Source organism: Pantherophis guttatus, chromosome 1 (assembly GCF_059756535.1).
Source record: "Pantherophis guttatus breed Tessera chromosome 1, ASM5975653v1, whole genome shotgun sequence".
Taxonomy (NCBI): domain Eukaryota; kingdom Metazoa; phylum Chordata; class Lepidosauria; order Squamata; family Colubridae; genus Pantherophis; species Pantherophis guttatus.
This window is the reverse complement of record NC_142063.1, coordinates 84,054,557-84,074,288: the sequence shown is the minus strand read 5'-3', so window position 1 is coordinate 84,074,288 and position 19,732 is coordinate 84,054,557. Positions and strand designations below refer to the sequence as shown.

The window sequence follows — 19,732 nt, the reverse complement described above, 5'->3', positions numbered from 1 at the left end:
TTTGTGTGTGTGTGTGTACATATACATATACACACACCATATATATGAAGTAGAAAGGATTCTAGGTCCCCAGTGGAGGAAAAATTATAGACCATACAGACCAAAAAAGAACCCATCAAAAAACCACACATCCTAAAAACACCCTAGTGCAGAGATGGCTAACCTTTTTTTCCTCAGGTGCCAAAAGTGTATGCGCGAGTGCTATTGCGTGTGCGCATGTGCCCACACCCATAATGCAATGCCCCTCCTGCACACCTCACCCCCTGCACATGTGCGCAAACCCCCATGCATGCGCATGTGACCCCCGCACGCAACCCCGCTCCCTCCCCTCACGCATGTGCATGTGACCCCCCCCACTTTCCCTCACATCCCAAAACAGCACTGGGGGGGGGGAACCCTCGCCTTCCAAAATGGCTGGGAGAGGAATAAAAGCGTTGCCTCCCAAAATGGCTCGGAGGAGGGGAAAAGCCTCCCAAAACGGCTGGGAGAGGGGGAAAAAGCCTCGCCTCCCAAAACAGTGCTGAGAGGGAATCTCCAGAGATCTGAGAAGGCACAGGCAGCAGAAAGTGAGGGGAAAGGTAGGTCCCCTGCGCATGTGTGCGTGTCTCCCACTTGCAGGGCAGACCCAAAAATCAGCTGGGCGGTGGGAAGCCTGCATGCAGGAGCAGGGAAGCTGAGCTAGGCGACGGCTCGTGTGCCCACAGAAAGGGCTCCATGTGCCACCTGTGACATGTGTGCCATTGGTTCACCATCACAGCCCTAGAGGATCTTCATATGAGAACAACTTCAGAAGGACAAAAGTTCACTCATTGTCATCACAAGCATTCAAGTCAATTTAATTCTTCAATCAGGATGTGGATCTGCTAAAACAATATTGAGAAGGCAATTAATCTATTGGTTGAGGATCACATGCTGTTTTAAGATACAGAAAAGCACAATAAAAATTAATATATGAAAGAAGCAGGTCAAATATTAAACATTTCAGGATACTTCCAATACTATTCTGTAATGCCCCATATACTAAGAAATATTAATAATCCTGAATGCATAAATTTTCCACAGATAGCATTCTGAGAGGAGTGTGCTTAAAGATGTGATAGTAAGCAATGGTGTATCGCTTCAGTGAAATTTCCAGTATGGTTCTCAGACTTTGCAAATATGACAGGGGGTGCAGAGGACAGAGGTTCAGAAGCCAGTAACATGAATTCTTACTGACACTTTGAATTATTTAAAAAAATATACTGGAAATTAAATAACTTTACAGAGGACTGAAATTACATGCTAGCCTATGAGGAGATTAATACCTTGATGCCTGTGTTCACAATAGCTTGCCGTTTATGCCTTGTGTATTAGTTCAAATATTTGATCGAAAATTAAGGTTTGAAAACTTCTCATCTATGGAAACTGGTTTCTGGAAGCACTTGAATATAACGACAGGATACAATGATCAAAACTGAGAACCTCAGAGACTAAGAGCATCAGCCCAGATGATTCATGAACAGTGGGAACATTATAAATATGAACCCAAGATCAGTCACAACATTGTGATACCTAGTATTAATTGTAATCTTTTCCTACCAATTAATAAACTTGGGATATATAGAAAAATTGTTGCTGGCTCGGTGAGATCATGTTGATCTCTTTTACCTTTATTTTTCTTTCATTACTTTTCTTACTTTCATTGATCTTTCTCTTCCTTTTAAAAACATTTTAAATATTTTACAGTAGTAAATATGGATTACAATAGTAAAAAAATCCAAACAAAACTTTAATACCTGTATATATCTTATTTTCACCTTGATCAAATAAGACAACTTTCTATTCCTTCCTAAAATCTTAACTTTAGTTCATTCAAATATTGTCAAAAGATTTGATTTCTCTCCATTTCTTCGTCATATTGCAAAAATAGTAAAAATAAAAATATGAAGACTATCCCCTTAGCTATATCAAAACTTTTCTTAGATCTTCTCTTAATTAAGCTTTTTACCAACAAGACTTGAATCTTTACAGCAAAATCTCTTATATTTTCAATAATCCTGAAAGGATGTTTTAACTTGCCACAGAGTCTTATCTTTGTTGCAGAAGAAAATCTGTCTTCCTCTATAATTGACTGCTTTATAGTGTGATTAAGAGATAGGAAAAATCCAGGGATCCTCACAACTGAACCACTAAACTAGCTGCAAAAAAAAAATTCAGTTTCTGCAGTTAAATTGGAAGGAACACCATCTGGAACACATGTGGTTAACCTCATGATCTCTGATCCAGGAAAATAAAAACCAGTCAGAAACTGCCTCCTACCTTGTTTCTCAGCTGTAGCGGCTTTCTGAATTTTGAAGAGCCACAGGTCACTATCCTTACTGGAAGCAACAAATTTCTTCAAGGCTTTAACAAGCCTCTTTTGTAAATCCAGTAAGAACAAAATTATAATAAAAGTGAAATCATTTGCACTTGAAGATACCCATTGGCCTTAAAGGACAATGCTAGATCCATTTCACAGGATACCACCTAGTCTTCTAAATTGGTTTCTCAAAAATCTTGCAAACCTCAGATTCTGCTAGTACTTTTGCAGATCTATAGCAGATTATATATATCATAGATCTAAAGACAATTTTAGAAATAGAAAATAGGCAGATTATTACCATGAAATGAGATTCAGTACATCGCTATTATAGAATATATCATAGATGCCACCTACTAGGAATCTAACCCAGGTGCTTATGTATGTTTTGCACTTACTATTATTAACATTCTTCCCTACTTATTTAGCAACCATTTGAAGTTACATCAGTGCTGAATGAGGGGGACTTATGACAGGTCCTCATAGTTGTGTCTCTCGCAGTGTCCTTGAGTTCATGTGATCATGATTTGAGTGCTTGGCAGTGGCTCCAATTACAATGTTGCAATATCCTGCAGTCCAGTGGTGGGTTCCTCCCAGTTCAGCCCGGTTCTCCGGAGCCGGTAGCAGTGATGATATGACATCACAGAACCGGTTCTGCCCCCCTCGTGCCACCCACCCTCCCACACACCCCCACCCACCCCCCGCGTTATTCTTACCTTTTATTTGGCCCCACCCCCAATCTATTGCTGCCTCCTGAGTCCCAGCTGATGGCTAAAGGGGAAAAAAACTGTTTAAACTCTTGGCACAGGGCTTCAAAGGGCCGCCCTACAGCTGATCAGTGTTAAAAGAAAACAAATGAGTAGACCGGTGCCTGCAAAAATACATGAGTAGATTAGTGCCTGCAAAAATAAACGGGTAGACTAGTGCCTGCAAAAATACATGAGTAGATCAGTGCCTGCAAAAATACATGAGTAGATCAGTGCCTGCAAAAATAAATGGGTAGACCAGTGCCTGCAAAAAATAAATGGGTAGATCGGTACAGCTCTGCAAGCAGTTAAAAGCCTGGTAGACCAGTACCGCTGCTAAATCCTAAATAATTGTCACATGACCATCAAGCCATGCCCACAAAATAAGCCACGAGTAGTAAAAATATTTAGAACCCACCCCTACTGCAGTCATGTGATAGCCATGTGAGACCTTCTCTGCCAGCTTCTGAAAAAGCAACATGAATAAACATGAATTCATTTATGGCCTCATTATCCTGTCCCTTAAGCTGCTTAATCATCACTGGTGATTTTGTGTGTGTGTGTGTCTGTCTGTCTGTCTCTGTGTGTGATTAAATGTGTTACCTGACATTGGAATACCATTTCTAGTTATCCAAACGTAGCTTTAAAAACCAGTTATTTTTTCAGTCTTTGGGTTTAGAAGATATACTTTACCAATTAAAAGCTGTTGATCGTGCTTAAAGAGCCATGCAAGTTAGGGTAAGAAGATGGAATCCATTAATCAGAATGACAATATGCCATGCTGGGAAATTTTGTGGAACTAAACAAAAAAGTTTCTTATAAAGTTTCTTAGTAGCAGCAAAAGATCATTGTTTGGATTTCAAAAAGTATCATACTTTTGTCTTTTATGTTTTTCTAGGTTTCACATGAGATGTGGAATGAGTAAACTTTATAGATGCTTTAAGCCAGGGGTGTCAAATTTGAGTCATCATGGTGGCATCACGTGACGTATCGTGACTTTTTCCCCCTTCTCTAAACCGGGTGCGGGCATGGCCTGTGCTTGATGCATCTGGCCCACAGGCCACGAGTTTGACAGCCTTGCTTTAAGCCATCCTGGTTGTATTGATTTTCATGACTATATTTTAATTGTTCTGCTACAAATATGATACTGATCTGCCATGAAAATATCCATATTGATGGGGGAACTAAATATGAATATAAGAGAAAGAAGCCATTCATTCCCCCCCATTAATTGTGCTGGTTTGCAAAGGTGGGGCAGAAACTTTCAAGAGTAGTGTTTCTGTTTATGACATTAATCTAAGCAAACTGATAATCTTCCTTAAATGTATTTTGTTCAGCAAGAACTAGGTAGCATGCCGTATGACCTAAATCTAACATCTGTATTTCTGTTTTATTTCAGGCAAAATTAGTGCCAATTGTTGAAATTGTATCTGCTACTACAGTTTATTTGTAGAATGAATAATATGTCAGATGTTTCATTCAGCCCATGATGGCAGCTGTTTTATGCTTTGGGGAGCCCCAAGAAAGCACAGATATTACAGTAAGTGGAAGATCCCGTGACTCTCTGCTCCATCTGGAAAACTGACATTAAGTGCAGGAAGCAGAGAAAGGAAATGTGTGCTTAAATATTTGGCATCAAGAAACAGCAAGAGACCTAACACACATGGTTCTCACCCAGCCATTCCCATAAGGTAGCTTAGGATCCATGACAGATTTCTAAGCAAGTTATCAGAATGCAGTTAAGAGATTGTGAGAAATAGCAGCAACAAGGCATAGCAATTTAAAATGACAGGCATGAAGGGACAAAGAAAGTGACCGATCAGTTTTCAAAAGCTCCTGGTCAATTGAGCTACAGTAGTACTATATAGAACCGTAAAATATAGTTGGTTCAAAAGTCAGATGAAGTGTTTTAAAATTTTCTGGGTGACATGAAGTCTTCCGTTGTAAATCCAGCCAATCGTGATCTATTTAATAAACTATGTTTAGAAAAACCATAACATGGTACAAATTATTAGTCCAGTGGCCAAGTTAGTAAATGAATGAATGAATGATGTTTTATTTCTTTTTATTTGGGAGCAAGTCTCACTGAATTCAGTGAGGATCATTTCTAAATAAACATTTCTAAACACAGGATCAAATCTGTAAATAGGCACGCTTATGCCTCTTTAGCTGAGAATGATGCTCATGAAATCCAGTAAAAAAAGATTCTGGATGAACAAGCATGGAAATAAGCCTTATTATGGTTCATTGCAGTCAGCCAGTTGTTCAGACTGAATTTAGCATTTTTGTCCATATAGCGAGTCCTTTCCAATGATCTGGGATGGGCAGATGTGATGTTTGATGGTGTTAAAGGTACCATCATAGGATGTTAGTTGTTTCAAGTAAAGCTGCCTTTTGCAATTGACTGATGATTTTATCAACGCTGGTGGTATTCAAATGGTGCTCCATTTGTTTTGGGATTGCACCCAAGGTGCCTATTACTATTGGTATTACCCTACCGGTTCGCAAATGTGCGCATGCGCATCTGCACATGCACACGGCCTTCTGTGCATGTGCAGTACTTGTGCATTACATCCGGGTGGGTGGGAGGAGCCTCCCGCAGTCACCGCTACTGGTTCGCCCGATCCAGAGAGAACCGGCTGAATCCCACCACTGATATTACCTTTGCTTTCTTTTGCCACAGTTGTTCTATTTCTATTTGCAGATCTTTGTGTTTTCTTATATTCTCCACTGCTTTCTCTTGTTTTCTGCTGTCCAGATACTGCCATGTCCACTATCCAGAATTCTTTGTCTTTCTTATCAACAATTGTTAAGTCTGTTATGTAGCAGGTGCCTGTCTGTTTGAATTCTAAACTCCCAGAGCACTTTAGCTTCTTCATTTTTTATTGCTTCATCTATTTTATGGCCCCACCAGTTCTTGCTTGCAGGCAAATGCTTACTATTATGGTTCATTGCACTGTCAGCCAGATGTTTGGACTGGATTTGGCATTTTTTTCTCTTATTGAATCCTTCCCAAGGACCTGAGGAAGGCAGATGTGGAAGTTTGATGGTGTTAATGTGTCACAGGATTAAGTTTTTCCAAATAAAATTGTGCTTTGCAACTGATTTTTTCCAATTATTATTATTAATCATCACTGACAAAACGACTATCAGTCAATTGCAAAATTTATATGGAACAGTAACCTGCAACAGTATCATTACACAACAATATCTACTTATCCCAGGTCCTTAGAAAGGATTCTCTAGGTGGATAAAAATGTCAAATCCAGCCTAAACATTTAGCTTGACTATGTGACCAACCATAATCAAGGACTACCTATAGTAAAAACACAGTTATTTGTCCCAGCTTCTGCCAACCTAGCAGTTTGAAAGCATGTAAAAAATGCAAGTAGAAAAATAAGGACCACTTTTCGTGGGAAGGTAATAGCGTTCTCTGCACCTTTGGCGTTTAGTCATGCCGGCCACATGATCACAGAGACGTCTTCGGACAGCGCAGGTTCTTCGGCTTTGAAACAGAGATGAGCACCACCCCCTAGAGTCGGGAACAACTAGCACATATGTGCGAGGGGAATCTTTACCTTTACCTTATAGTAAAAAGACATCAAGATAAAAGACATTGCCAGTCATAGTGCCAAACATGAAGCTCTTTTCTGTTCTTTTTTTTTTTTTTTTTTTTGTTATGACTCTTACAAGTTTATGCTGGAAAGTAACAGTGGACCAATTTTGTAGATTTAATTTGTTGTACGTATTAAATGGCAATAATTCTTTTCCAGCAGGGGTTCTGAGCTTTGAACAATTTCAAGCATAATTCTTCTGCAAAGGGAGGCAGACTTTCTTTTTCATCTATTACTAGTTAAGACTCCAATCTCAAACCTACATTCTTTATCATCTTTTCTAGCATAGATCTGCATCATTACATCAGGGCATTTGAGGAATAAATAATAGGACACTCAATGGTGTGACTACCAGGTATTGTGACTTGTTATCAACATTGTCGGTTGTATACCCGATTCCAAATGATAGGGGAAGGGCTACAGACTGATGAAACAAAATCCCAAGATTTTGGTATATCGTCATCATACACAGGGGAAAACCAAGGTTTGGAGATAAACAGGAATGTCTGCATAATTCATAACTAACAGCACTTAGCACATTGATAGCACTAAAGAAATAATAGCACTTCAGCAAATAAAAATGAATGTGAAAAGAAGTGTGACTGTTAACAGTACAAATAGAAACCTTTGTTCAAATGTGAGAAACAAGAAAACAGCACATATGAAATCATCAGGAGTCAGTTCAACTCTTTTGAAATGAAGCTCATTTGCTACTTACAGGGCATCTTTCTTGACCAGTCAGATAGGAGGGGGGAGGAGTCAATTAAAGCATCTGTTTATTTGCCAGGGATCATCCCTGCCCCAAGAAACATTCCTTTCCTTCAATATGTCACCGTACAAAAGGAGATAAATTGAGGTAGAGTGTCCATGCTCATAGAATAATTTTCTTATCTCCTTCTGTCTCTTCTACTTTGGTTAAGAAAAAGGCAAACTCTCAAAGGCCCTTCTTAATGACCTCATCTTGGTTTTAAAAATCCTTTTATGATCTATTGTTACATTTAATTTATTTTGTGCACACAGAGAAATTAATGGCGAAGTTACTGTTGGCCTGCAGGTGGAGTAAGCATGACATTGTTGGAGGCAGAGTTTTGTGCTGCAATTAAACTAAAATACTGCCTCTACTGATAATCAAGAAGTTGGGAGGGGGAAGATCAGTTCTCCTGCTATTGCTCATTAACTCTACCTAGAAAGGGAGTGTTTCTTTGCATCTTGACATGATAGAAAAGTGGGGTTCTTCCTTTTCTTATACTTTCCATATCAAATTGAAATATGTTTTTTAATGATTTCACATTACATTGTGCTAAATAATATAAAACAGTATTACATTAAAATAGAGCATTGGATTACTGCCATTACCAAAGCTATTTTTAAACTGATAAATGTTGTCAATTTCATATTTTATGGATCTGGTTTTGTTTCCTTCAGTTTTATGTTTTAATCATGTTTTTTAATATTATTGTGCATTTTAGTGATGTTATTCCCCTGAACACTGTTTCTATTGGAAATATAGGATCTAATCATTTACTAAATAAAAGAATTACACAACATCCAGTATATTACCACAATATAATTGGTCATCCTGCAACTCTCTTCACTCTTTTCTGAATGAAAGCTGAGCAAACATTGCGGAACAATTGAAGGTACTTAACCAATTTGGATGATCTCAAAAATCATCCTGTATCAACCTGATTAATACATGGATGGAAGACTACCAGACAATCCTGGAAACTGTAAGATGATCTGAGAAGTGAAAGGCAGTTGCAAGCCACTTCCATAAGGTTCCCAACAAAACATGGATATGTTTATGTGGTCACAAGGAATCCAACTCAAAGACTTTAAACACATACTGTGACAGTGGAATATGCAATTTTCTGGATGAGTTGAAGTCCTCCCACATAACTAATGGTGAAAGATGCTGGGAATTTTATTTCAGAACTAAATGGCTACAGGATCCTGATTTTTAGTATGAAACCATCACCTCTACCTTTCCCAAACCTGTGGTAAGCAAGCCATCTGTCATCTAAATAACAAGTTCTGCATTCCATTCTTCCTTCCCTTCTCAGGGGATAATAATCTATCTAATCAGAGTATTGGAAAGATTATGAAAATGATATGCGTGAAGCTTCAATTCTGTCAAACTATGTATGTTCCCACTTTCCTCCACTTGGTGGAGCCCTCAATGTTGGCAAGACAATATGGATGACCAATTACTTATAAAACTTGTCATTTTATATTAAAAACACCGAACACTTTTATTAGTTGTGTAAATAATGAATTAGGTTCAGTGGATTAATATCTTTTAATATATGACAGGGAGAAGCGATAATGCAATTTTAATATCAACGATGAAGGAAATTCAACTGCAGATAGTTCATACTCTACTGGAAACTAGTGAAGCTTTCTACAGAATTCAAATTGAGAATCGTTTTTAGCAGTAACAGCAACTGGATTAAACTTCAGTTAAATTCTAATATTAGCAATTATTAATATTGATTTTGGGGAACCTGCTTCTGTATTCAGGGATGCTACTGACAAACAGCACGAAGGAATGATACTTTAATGATGTTCATCACAATATTACATTGTATCATATGCAATTGAAATTAGCCCAGGAATTTATAAATTTCCCATATGAAAATTGGCTAAATCTACCATGTCAGTTCAGATGAGCTGAAGGCCAGCTGGGACACTGCAGGTTTGCCATGATACCTCACTCATTTATAAGCCTTATGGACAAAATGATTAACTTTTTTAAAAATGGAACATTATATCAGTGAACCAAATAAGCTGAAAGATTCTTGGACTGCTAATAATTGGCAAATTTGTATCACTGCCATTTTGTAACTACCTTGCAATGACACTGCTAATGGGAAATTAATAGCACATTCCTAGCAATTGTATACTGTTGAGCATTGAGGAAAATGGCCAAAGCAAGACTACTTCTTCTGTATATGTAAAGATTGGACTTGGGCCATGAATAAACGACTACTATACAATTTTCTTTGATTTGAGAAAAGATATCACCTTTATAAGTAGCAGCATTTTCTTTTGGATAAAATATTATTATTTCAGTTTATGAAATAATAGGGGTATGGATATAAAAAAAATCAGAAGTGAAGTGTGATTTATCCATAATATCCAGGAGAATCAGGATATTAGAAAATGAAAAAAGGCTTATGTTGCATAAGAGAGAAAGGAATAACTTTGTGTAATTTCCTATGGAACTGTCAGAATGCAGACGATCTATTTAGAACCAAGTCTCACTGAACTGAACAGAACACAGTCCCAAGAAATTAAGCAAAGAAATAAAGCCCTAGAGATAGGAGATACTAGAACTTTGGATGATATCCAAGACCAAAACAAGGTTTCTAAGGCCAAATTATTTAACAGCAGTACCAGCAAACTGTATCTCCCTAGCCTATCTTTAATAGAAGTAAAATAAAGTTGGCTACAACTTCAAGCATCTTCTTTTAGGAAAGACTTCTCCACTCATAGACTCAAAATTTCAAAATTCTATGTTAATATATTTTGATTCTGGGGTTCAGTTGATATAATCTTTGGAATTTGCTGATCAATATTTATAAAGCAGTGTTTTTATGACACCTCGTTGTGCCTATGATTTAGGAATAATATAATAAAGAAAATAGAAAAAAAATAGTCCATGCAAAATCATAAATGCTAGAAGATTCCTTACTTAACCCCTGGACATTGTTACTTAACTATCACTCACAATCATGATTGATGTTTATTTCCCCTCCTTGCACAACCATAAATTAGAATATTTGCATATGGACACTCATGAAGTACCCTATCTTCACTTGTGCAGCAACAATGCTAGAATAATGGCCTTACCTATACTTCTGGTGTTTAATGTGTAATCTTGAAGTCTGGATTTAGAAATATTAAAAAAGAGACTAACCTGACAATCAACCAATTGATTTCTCCAGACTCATCTAGCTCCATCCTCAATTGAATGCATGCACTTATATCATTTGCATGTAAGTTATTCCAAATGCCTTGAGCTTCCGAGGTTCTGGTATGATTTCTGAATAGATTGCTTCTCTTTAGCTTCTTTGCTCTCTGGCTGCAGAATGAGAAGGAAACATTAATGTTATATGATACTCACCTAGTTTATTAATAGATATTTGTAAGCTGTATATCCCACATTTCAGTATTTAGAAATAGATCTACATTTTAATAGTAATTGTGAAACTACTGCAATGTAACTAAGGTGATGCCTTGTGGTGTTACCTGGAGCCTGCAGCTCTTAAAAGGAGAAGGATTTTTGTGATCTAAGATCCACCTGATGGGGCTCCTGAAAACATCCAGGAATGGGATTGGGAGTTGGGTCCAGGCAATGGTCAATGTCACTTTGACGGAAGAAGGCTCAGTGGCTTTGGAGGCAGTGCTCCATACATTCAAAGGCCAGCCCAGCTCCTGCCCTATCTCCGAAACTCCATTCTTGGGAAGATTGTTGAGAAAGTAGTGGGGCAACAACTACAAAAACCTTTGGAGGAAACCCAAAGGTGCTTTTCCAAGAGGCAACTGGACTTTCTGGTTTTACTTTGAAGATGTTTTGCTTCTCATCCAAGAAGTTTCTTCAGCATTCCCCACCATCCAGTCAGAGCTGAAGAAGCTTCTTGGATGACAAGCGAAAACATCTTCAAAGAAAAACCAGAAAGTCCAGTTGCCTCTTGAAAAAACACTATTGGGACAACCATGACCTGGATGACTGAGTATCTCCATAGACACTCTGGAGGAAACAGATTACCTGGGCTCATTACAGTTTGGATTTAGGTCTTGATATGAAACTACTGGAAATACATTAGTTTCTCCGGTGGGATTTGGATGAATAGAACATAATCATTCTTTTCCTGTTGGACGTTTAGTTCTCTTAACTATGTTACCCTTCCGTATTGCCTACAAGGAGACATTGCATTGTGGTGGCTTCACTCTTCAACCACCTGAGAAATCCTATAAATTCATGCCAACCAAGGATGGAAAGAAGGGGCACTGGAGCATCCTTAGTTTATCCCAAAGGATGAAGGAGCTCCGAAGCCACATGTAATCCATTCGATTCTATTAAAGGTAAAGGTTCCCCCGCACATGTGTGCTAGTCATTTCCAGCTCTAGGGGGCGGTGCTCATCTCTGTTTCTAAGATGAAGAGCCAGCGCTGTCCAAAGACATCTCTGTGGTCATGTGACTAAACGCCAAAGGTACATGGAGCGCTGTTACCTTCCCGCCAAAGTGGTCCCTATTTTTCTACTTGCATTTTTTTACATGCTTTAGAACTGCTAGGTTGGCAGAAGCTGGGACAAGTAACAGGAGCTCACTCCGTTACGCAGCACTAGGGATTCGGGCTGCTGAACTGCCGACCTTCTGATTGACAAGCTCAGCATCTTAGCCACTGAGCCACAACATTCCCTATTCATTAGGATGGTGCTCCTAAGTTAATGGAATCACTCATATCAGTAAAACTTAGATAATGGAGCTTTCTTATTACACAAGGAATATGATTCAGAAGGCTACTGCCACAGATAGGAATAAAGAACAAAATGTTTCCCAATTCCATATTGCAGAAGCTTACCAGACTATAGTTGAATTTTACTTCCAGGTTAGCTTCTTCTTCTTCAGTGGTGAGGAACAGACTGAGGGGGTGGGTGAAGCAGAGCAAAGGTGCTGCTTCTGTCCTGTCCAGTGGTCTGGATCTTCTGCTTGCCCCACTAGAAGAAGCAGATCCTCCTTTCCACTGGAGCTTATCTTTTCTTACCAAAAAGGGGCCACTCCCCATTTGTAGATGATCACAACAAGCCACTGCAACCTCTTTTTCCTGCAATGCCCCTTTGGTTGTGTGTGTTTTTTGCTTTTGCCTTCATCTGGTTCCCACTCTAAGAACAAGGCAGACTTAACAAGTCTCTCTTTATATTGGTATTTCCGCAGCACTTTCCCCCACATTTTGGCACCATCCAAGGACAGCCTCGAGCTATGTAAAATCTGTTCCGTTTTGTCATTTGTCACCTAACTTGGATGAAAGCCAGTGATCTGAAGCAGAGAATAACCGAAGTAGAATAAAGCCAGGGATTGGCAACTGGGAGCGGCAAATTTCACGCAGGTATTCTTTTCTGCCCACTCAAGGATGCCTTAGAATGGTTCTTCAAAATCAACGGTGGATAAAACCCTCGGGGGTGGGGGGGGAAGAGGGGGGGGGGTTAAAGATATTTCTACCGATTTCACTACCATCCTAAATCGAAGAGTCCGTGCATAAAGTAATGCCTAACGCCGATTATGCTAAGTAGAGTTCAAAGGTGTCTATTTGCATGGCTAAGAGGAGGAAAGAAACATCAGCCAGGGTTTTGTTTTGTTTTGGGGTGGGGGGAGAAGCCACACGGGATTTTTAATGCCCCGATCAAGGGTTTAAGCGCTCCGCAGCAACCCTTGGCTCATTACGAATGAACCGACCCCAGTTTGCCGCCCAAGCTGTATTTCTCTCCCACCATTCCGTGCTGCTGCCTCCTACTCTGTTCCCGCTCAAAGAAAGAGCTCTTTGAAATCAGCAGCACAATGTGCCGCTCTCTCCCATCTTTTATTCTAAACGGACCGAATCCTTTGTGCTTCCCAAACCGGGATGGGAGGAGGGAGGAGCGCTCGGAGATGGCCGGCCGCCCATCTCATCCCTTCGCCAAGATTGCTCCTCGTCGTCGCCACGACCCCCACGCCGGATCCCGAAGGGCTCTTTCGGCATTCGGGGCGTGCCTAAGGATCTCCCACTTTCTTGGAAGCGCAATCCTCCCCCCCCCCGCACGCCACCCCCCCGGAAAGACATCGGCCAGCGACGGCCCCACCTCTCGACGAGCCGTTGCCGCTTTAAGCGGAAGACCATGCTGGGCGGTGGGTTGGGTCCCTGCGCTCCCCCTCGCCTCCCCCACGTGGTCTCGGTTCTTGTGAATTTCAATCGCTGGAGGGTCTGTGTACAGACACCGGCCCCGCAGCCGAGGCTGGGGCGTCCGTCCGGAATCGGGGTTCCTCCTCCTCCTCCTCCTTACGCGGGATCCTCCCTGCCAGCCTTTGAGGCAGGCTCCTGCCGGAATCTGGAACCGGCCACCGGCAGCCACCATGAACCAAGGCAGCCCCGATCGGATGAGCCGCGGGGTAGCGCAGCTACCGAGTCCCGGAGCGGCGGACTGAAATCGCGGCAGGCTCCAAGCTCAGCACCAGCCGCGGGAGGAGAATGCAACGAGCGGGTCTGGCCGGGCTGGGCTCCGTGGCCGTGCTCTGGCTGCTAGGTTTGGCTTCCCTGGTGGGGCTGTGGAGCGGACGGATCGGGGACCCGAGGACGAGCGAACTGAAGTTCCCGCAGGAGCGAGCCGACTCGGCGTTCGGCAGCATCCAAGTAGCGCCGGCAGCAGCGAGCCGGCCCCTCCAGACAAGTCGCCTCCAAGCCGCCCAGAAAACTTTCCGAGCTCTGCTCACGCTACCGGGACAGTCGACGGAGCTCCAGGAGGGGCAGGGAGAAAGCGGGCAGGAGCCGCCGCTTCCTTCGGCTCGCCCTCGGCGGGAGAGGCAAGGAGCAATGGGAGCCGAGGAGCAGTTTCCCTTCTTGCCGGTGCGCGGCGGCGTTTTCTGGAGCCAGACCTTGGAGGCTCAGGTACCGCCGGGCTTTTCGGCGGAGGAGACCGCCTCGTGGCTGCGGGCGGCCCGGGAAGCGCGCGTCGTGTCGCTCGAGCGCGGCGGCTGCGGCCGCAGCTCCAACCGGCTGGCCCGGTTATCGGACGGGAGCCGCGCCTGCGTGCGCTACGGCATCAACCCGGAGCAGATCCAGGGCGAGGCGCTGTCCTATCACCTGGCGGGGCTGCTGGGCATTCAGGAGCGGCTGCCGCCTCTGGCTCTCTCCCGGGTGGAAGCCCGCGGCGGGCAATGGGCGGAAGTGCGCGACGAGCTGCGCGGCTCCCATTGGGCCGAGGGGGCCGTGGTGAGTCTGGCGCGGTGGGTGGACAATCTGACCGACGTGGTGGCCCCCGCCCCCTGGCAAGCTGAGGCGGGGGCGCCGGCGGCCGGCCGGAGGTTGCAGCCCCTGGCGGCGGGGGAGCTGAGAGGCCTCAGCCAGGCGCAGCTGGTGGAGCTGGTGCAGTGGAGCGACTTGATTCTCTTCGACTATCTCACGGCCAACTTCGACCGGCTGGTCAGCAACCTGTTTAGCCTGCAGTGGGACCCGCGCGTCATGCATCGGGCCACCAGCAACCTCCACCGGGCCCCCAACGGCGGGTTGGTTTTCCTCGACAACGAGGCCGGCCTGGTGCACGGCTACCGGCTGCTCGCCATGTGGGACAAATACAATGAGCCTTTGCTGCGCTCGGTCTGCGTCTTCCGCGAGGCCACCGCCCAGAGAGTGCGGGAGTTGCACCGCCTGCGCAACGCAGCGTCCGAGCTGCTCAGGCTCTACCGGACTCGGGAACCCCTGGCCGAGATTCTCGGCTTCCTCTCCGACCAGCAAGCCCAGATGCTTCAGGAGCGTATCGACTTTGTCCATAAGCACATTTTGCACTGCAAAGCCAAGGCCGCCGCTCCGTGATCTTCTCTGGCTGGCGAAACCGCCTGGATTTATGAGACTCGGAAGAGATTCAAGAATGGGGAGAAGGACGCCTGAAGGGGGTTTTTCCCGCCATTCACCGAGGCCTGGGGATCAATATCTCTAAAGGAAATCAAGGCTGGAACCACCCCCACCCCTTCCTTGGGGGTTGACAGGAACCTCTCCGCGCAGAAGGTTCCTGAGATTTCACACAGGAATATGTGGCAAGCCCAGCTAAAAATGAACACCATTCAGAGTTCTCTTTTGTGAGGATGAGTAGCCAGTAGCTGAACTAGTTCTTGTCTCTCAGATACTTTGTTTCTGGAATCTATCTGCAGAATGTGATCCTTCTTTATCTGACACTCCTAGTGTTAAACTCCCAACTCCTGAAGAAAAAAGCGCCTTGCTGCCAATTTCACTCCTCTTGTGACCGCTGGGGAGGCCTGGATGTTTGGGAGAGATGCACTCACATGGCCTTCTGCACCCTGGGAACCTCCTAGATGGATTGAACCACATCTTACACCAGGCCCCAGCTGGCATGTTGGCTAAGGGTGATAGAAGTTGTAATCCTGTTCAACAGGAGGGTGCCATATTAAAGCTGGATTAAAATGTCATAACACCCCCACCCATTTTTAAATATTAGATGTAACAATGCCTCCTTCTACCCCTGATCTGCACTATTGCTTATTACAGAAAAAGGTCAAAAATATCTGCAGTTTTTGTTAGAATTGCTGTGAAGATGCTGAGTAGCCGGGAGTTAGAAACATAGCTGAGTTTAAGAGATGATTCATGCCTTTGATATAATCTATACATAAAAAATTGATTTATATGTCACTGTGTCATTTCTCTTACCGGATGTTAAGAGCTTCTCTTAACAATTCAAATTAAAAGGTTCTGTCCTTCCAGTGTAAGTCCCTCCACTTACACTGTTAATTTAATTTCTAGATACTGTAGCTCCACTTACAGAACAGCATTTTGTAGTGAATTTCCAGCCAGCATGGACAGCAACAAAATCAACAGTTGTAATAAGTGTGCAGAAAAGTCACTGTTGTTAACACCTTTTATCCCTTAACAGTTAATAGCATTTGGAGGGGAAAAAGTGGTTCCACAGCATTTCTGTTTTATATGTAACCCACTACTGTATAATAAAATGGGGGTGGGGGATTTCCAGGTTTATAGTATTGTCAGTGTAGTAAATTTTGATGCATTAATTTGGAGAAGAGAAAATCAGTTTCTTGCACTTTACTTTCTTTTTATATATACATATATATATATACATACAAAATCTTGTTATTTAAAAAAAGTCTGCATTTTAGGTACATGATATATGTTCTTAAGCCTTTCTGTAATATACTAAAGAACTGGATATTTCAGTAAAGATGTGTTAATGTTTTGCCTCTTTTGTATCCAAGTTTTGGATTTCATTGTTCTATGAAGTATTTCTTTTTCCATAATTTGAATATTTTTCTTTAGTCCAATAGGGTGAGTGATAGAGTTATTCCACACAGTAGGACTTATTTTTTGTAGATGGATTTCCTGCATTAAAGTATTCAAAATCAGATGAGCACCACAGGCTATATAAAACATACACCTTGTAGATTTTACTGATCTGTATAAGTGTCCTTCCACATGCTTCCTAGAAAATAATCATTCTGCATTGTTTTGATTCTATCAGTTCAAATTTCAGCACAGCCTACTCTTGACTGTTTCACTGGTGTAAAAATCATCCTTCAGAATTATCAAAACACCGTACTTTTGACTATGAGCAATTTTCAACAGCTGTTAAATTTCTTTTCCAGTTTGGTTTCTGGCAAACAAGTTACAAATGAAAAATCCCTGCCAATAATAATTTAGGACTTTGTTTTAGCTTAGCTTCTCTTTTTACTGTGGTGGTGGTACCTACAGAAGCTAAAATTAATAGTATCATGAGTTACTAAGGTTCAGTGCTTCAATCTAGCAATTATGAATGGATAGGACAGGACAGTCCTCTTGAGTTTTAATGAATTAGCTGACGGAATTTTTTAGAAATTTTTGTATATGGATATGCTGGTGTGGACTGATAGCTTATGCTATGTATCAGAAACAATATTGGGGCTCAGATCTTCTAGAGCATATATAGTGTTATAGATCAGAGGCAGAAAGAATTCTGTAAGAAGGTAGAATAAGTGGGTAGAACATGAGTTCTGGAATTCTTTCCAGTTCTGCAGTGGTCATAGTTGGTGTGTATATTTTTGTCTGTGTAATGCACAGAAGCATTTCTATTCTCCCCTTGCAGGGCATCTTGCCTGGTTATATGTATGTGTACCCTGGCAATCACAGGGCAGGTTGTGTATATGCTTTTCTAGGTCACGTGACCAGGAGAGATGTAAACCAGAAAAATTTCTGGTGACAAAATTTTATGCAGAAAAAAAATCACGGGGGATAGTTTTAAAAAAAAACCTGGAAAGTGGGAAATTCATCGTTTTTCCTTCCCCGACATCAAATACTGTAGCCTAAATAGTTGAGCAATCTATGGATATCGGGATGGATACGTTAATAGGAATAATTTGCAAGTAAACTTTTCTGGAAAATTTTCCAATCCAGTTTTTTTCTCTGTTGACCAAGAGCGAAGAATTTAAAATGGAACCATCAGCAACATTTTGATTCAGTGCCTCTCCTATAGAGATGAACTAAAGGTATTTAATTCTTTTTTTCCCCCTGGAATGTTTTTCTCTGAAGCTCCCCAGCATATTTTACCCATTTTTGAGTTAACTCCCCTTTGCCAGCTTTTTCCTCCACGCCAGATATGCTGCTGTTCTGCTCCACTTTCACAGAGTTAATCCTGCTGACTGATGGACAGAATCCTGAGCTCCTTTACATAATTTCTGTGTAATATTTCATTAGGTTGGAAAGAATAAAAAGGGTTCTTTCTATAGCTTCTAGTAAGTTGCAGTAAGTTGCCAAGAAGCAGTTTTTCAATGGTGGGATCTGTTTGAACCTTTGTGATCATAATTCCCTCAGAAGTCAGAAACATTGTGGTGTTTGTAAACAGGTGCATCACATCTGAGAAGCAAAATTCTGGACAATCTCTAGATGGTGGCAATGAGTTAAGAGTTTTGTGTATTTCTTTTCTGCTATTTTAGTGGAAATCCATATTTTTGCAGCCCAGCTATGCTAGCCCTAGTTAAATACTGAATCTTTAAATGCTTAACTAAGTCACAATCTTTGAGGGAGATGGATAGTTTAGAAATATGAAATATATATAAATAAATAATCCTCAAACCCTACAAAAGCCCTAGAAGGCTCTTTCTCTCCACAGCTTCAATTGACAAGGTTCTTTATTTAACTCTTATTTATAGCTCACAGCTTTTTATCACTCAGCACAAAGCACAGGCTCCCATGTGGCTTCTTTTGCCATTTACATGATAATATGGAATTTAACTGTGTAATTTTTTTAGCGTGTATGTCAGCATGAGTTTTGTAGCTTACTCAGATGCAGTGCCTCAGACTTTTCACCTAATGAAAATACATTTAAATAATATAGCAGTGGCAGCATACATTTAAAACCATCTGTAAAGGTAAAAGGCAGTGCCGTAAACATCCCAAGATCTTTGTTTAAGCTTTCTGGAAATCTCAACTGGATCACAGCTTTGGCGGCTTAACAGATGATTCATCTTCCTTGCCACGGTGTCAAAACTAAGTCTCAGATAATTGTACCTTTCCGAAAGAATCATGGGCGTATGCTTTGATGATCAGTGATGATCATTTCAAATGATACAACAACATTGGGTTCAGAAATGAGGGGCTACTTGGAAAGAAGAGAAGAAACAGAGAAAGAAAGCTGCAAGGTGTGGAAAAAATGGCTTCCTAAGGGACAATAAGGGTTGGATTATACATTCCGGAAGACTTGGTTCAGACATCATGTTATAATGCTTTTAACCATGAGTTGAATAAGAAATATTCTGATTTAGTATTCTTACTGAATAAGCAATATTCTAGAATGCTCATAGCATGAAGCTACAAATCATCACTTGCAATCATAGCAGGATACTGAGCCAAAACATAAACAATACAGAGTGATATGCATTTTGTCCTCGTTGGCTCCTATTCTCTAGGTTTGATGATTCTAACGTTACATTCAGAAATAATTGCTCTTTCAGTTGAATAGCAAAAGCAAATAGACTTATATACAGTTTAATAGTGATTTACAACATTCTCTGGTTGGTTTACAGAATCAGCATATTGCCCCCGATAATCTGGGTCCTCATTTTATCGAGAAGGATGGAAGGCTGAGTCAACCTTGAACCAGTCAGAATCGAACTGGAGTGAGCAGTGAGTTAGCCTGCAGTACTGCATTCTAACCACTGCGCCACCAGCTACTATGAAACTGGGTTTGAATGAAGTGTTTTTATATTCTGTCATCAGATTTCAGTGGGACTCTCATGTACCTGAATATTCCCTAGATTATCTCTAGAAAACTAGAGAGAG

General features: G+C 41.7%; 1 protein-coding gene across 1 annotated transcript; it reads left to right on the top strand.

Moving 5' to 3' along the window:
- Positions 1-13,313: 13,313 nt before the first annotated feature.
- FJX1 (four-jointed box kinase 1) lies at positions 13,314-16,664 on the top strand. The gene has a single exon (XM_034417375.3). It carries the CDS (start codon positions 13,928-13,930, stop codon positions 15,266-15,268), a length of 1,341 nt encoding a protein of 446 aa, XP_034273266.1. The 5' UTR covers positions 13,314-13,927; the 3' UTR covers positions 15,269-16,664.
- The last annotated feature ends 3,068 nt before the right edge of the window (positions 16,665-19,732 follow it).

Excerpts from the sequence above, each read along its gene's own strand:
- FJX1 (XM_034417375.3), top strand. The coding sequence starts at position 13,928 with ATGCAACGAGCGGGTCTGGCCGGGCTGGGCTCCGTGGCCGTGCTCTGG.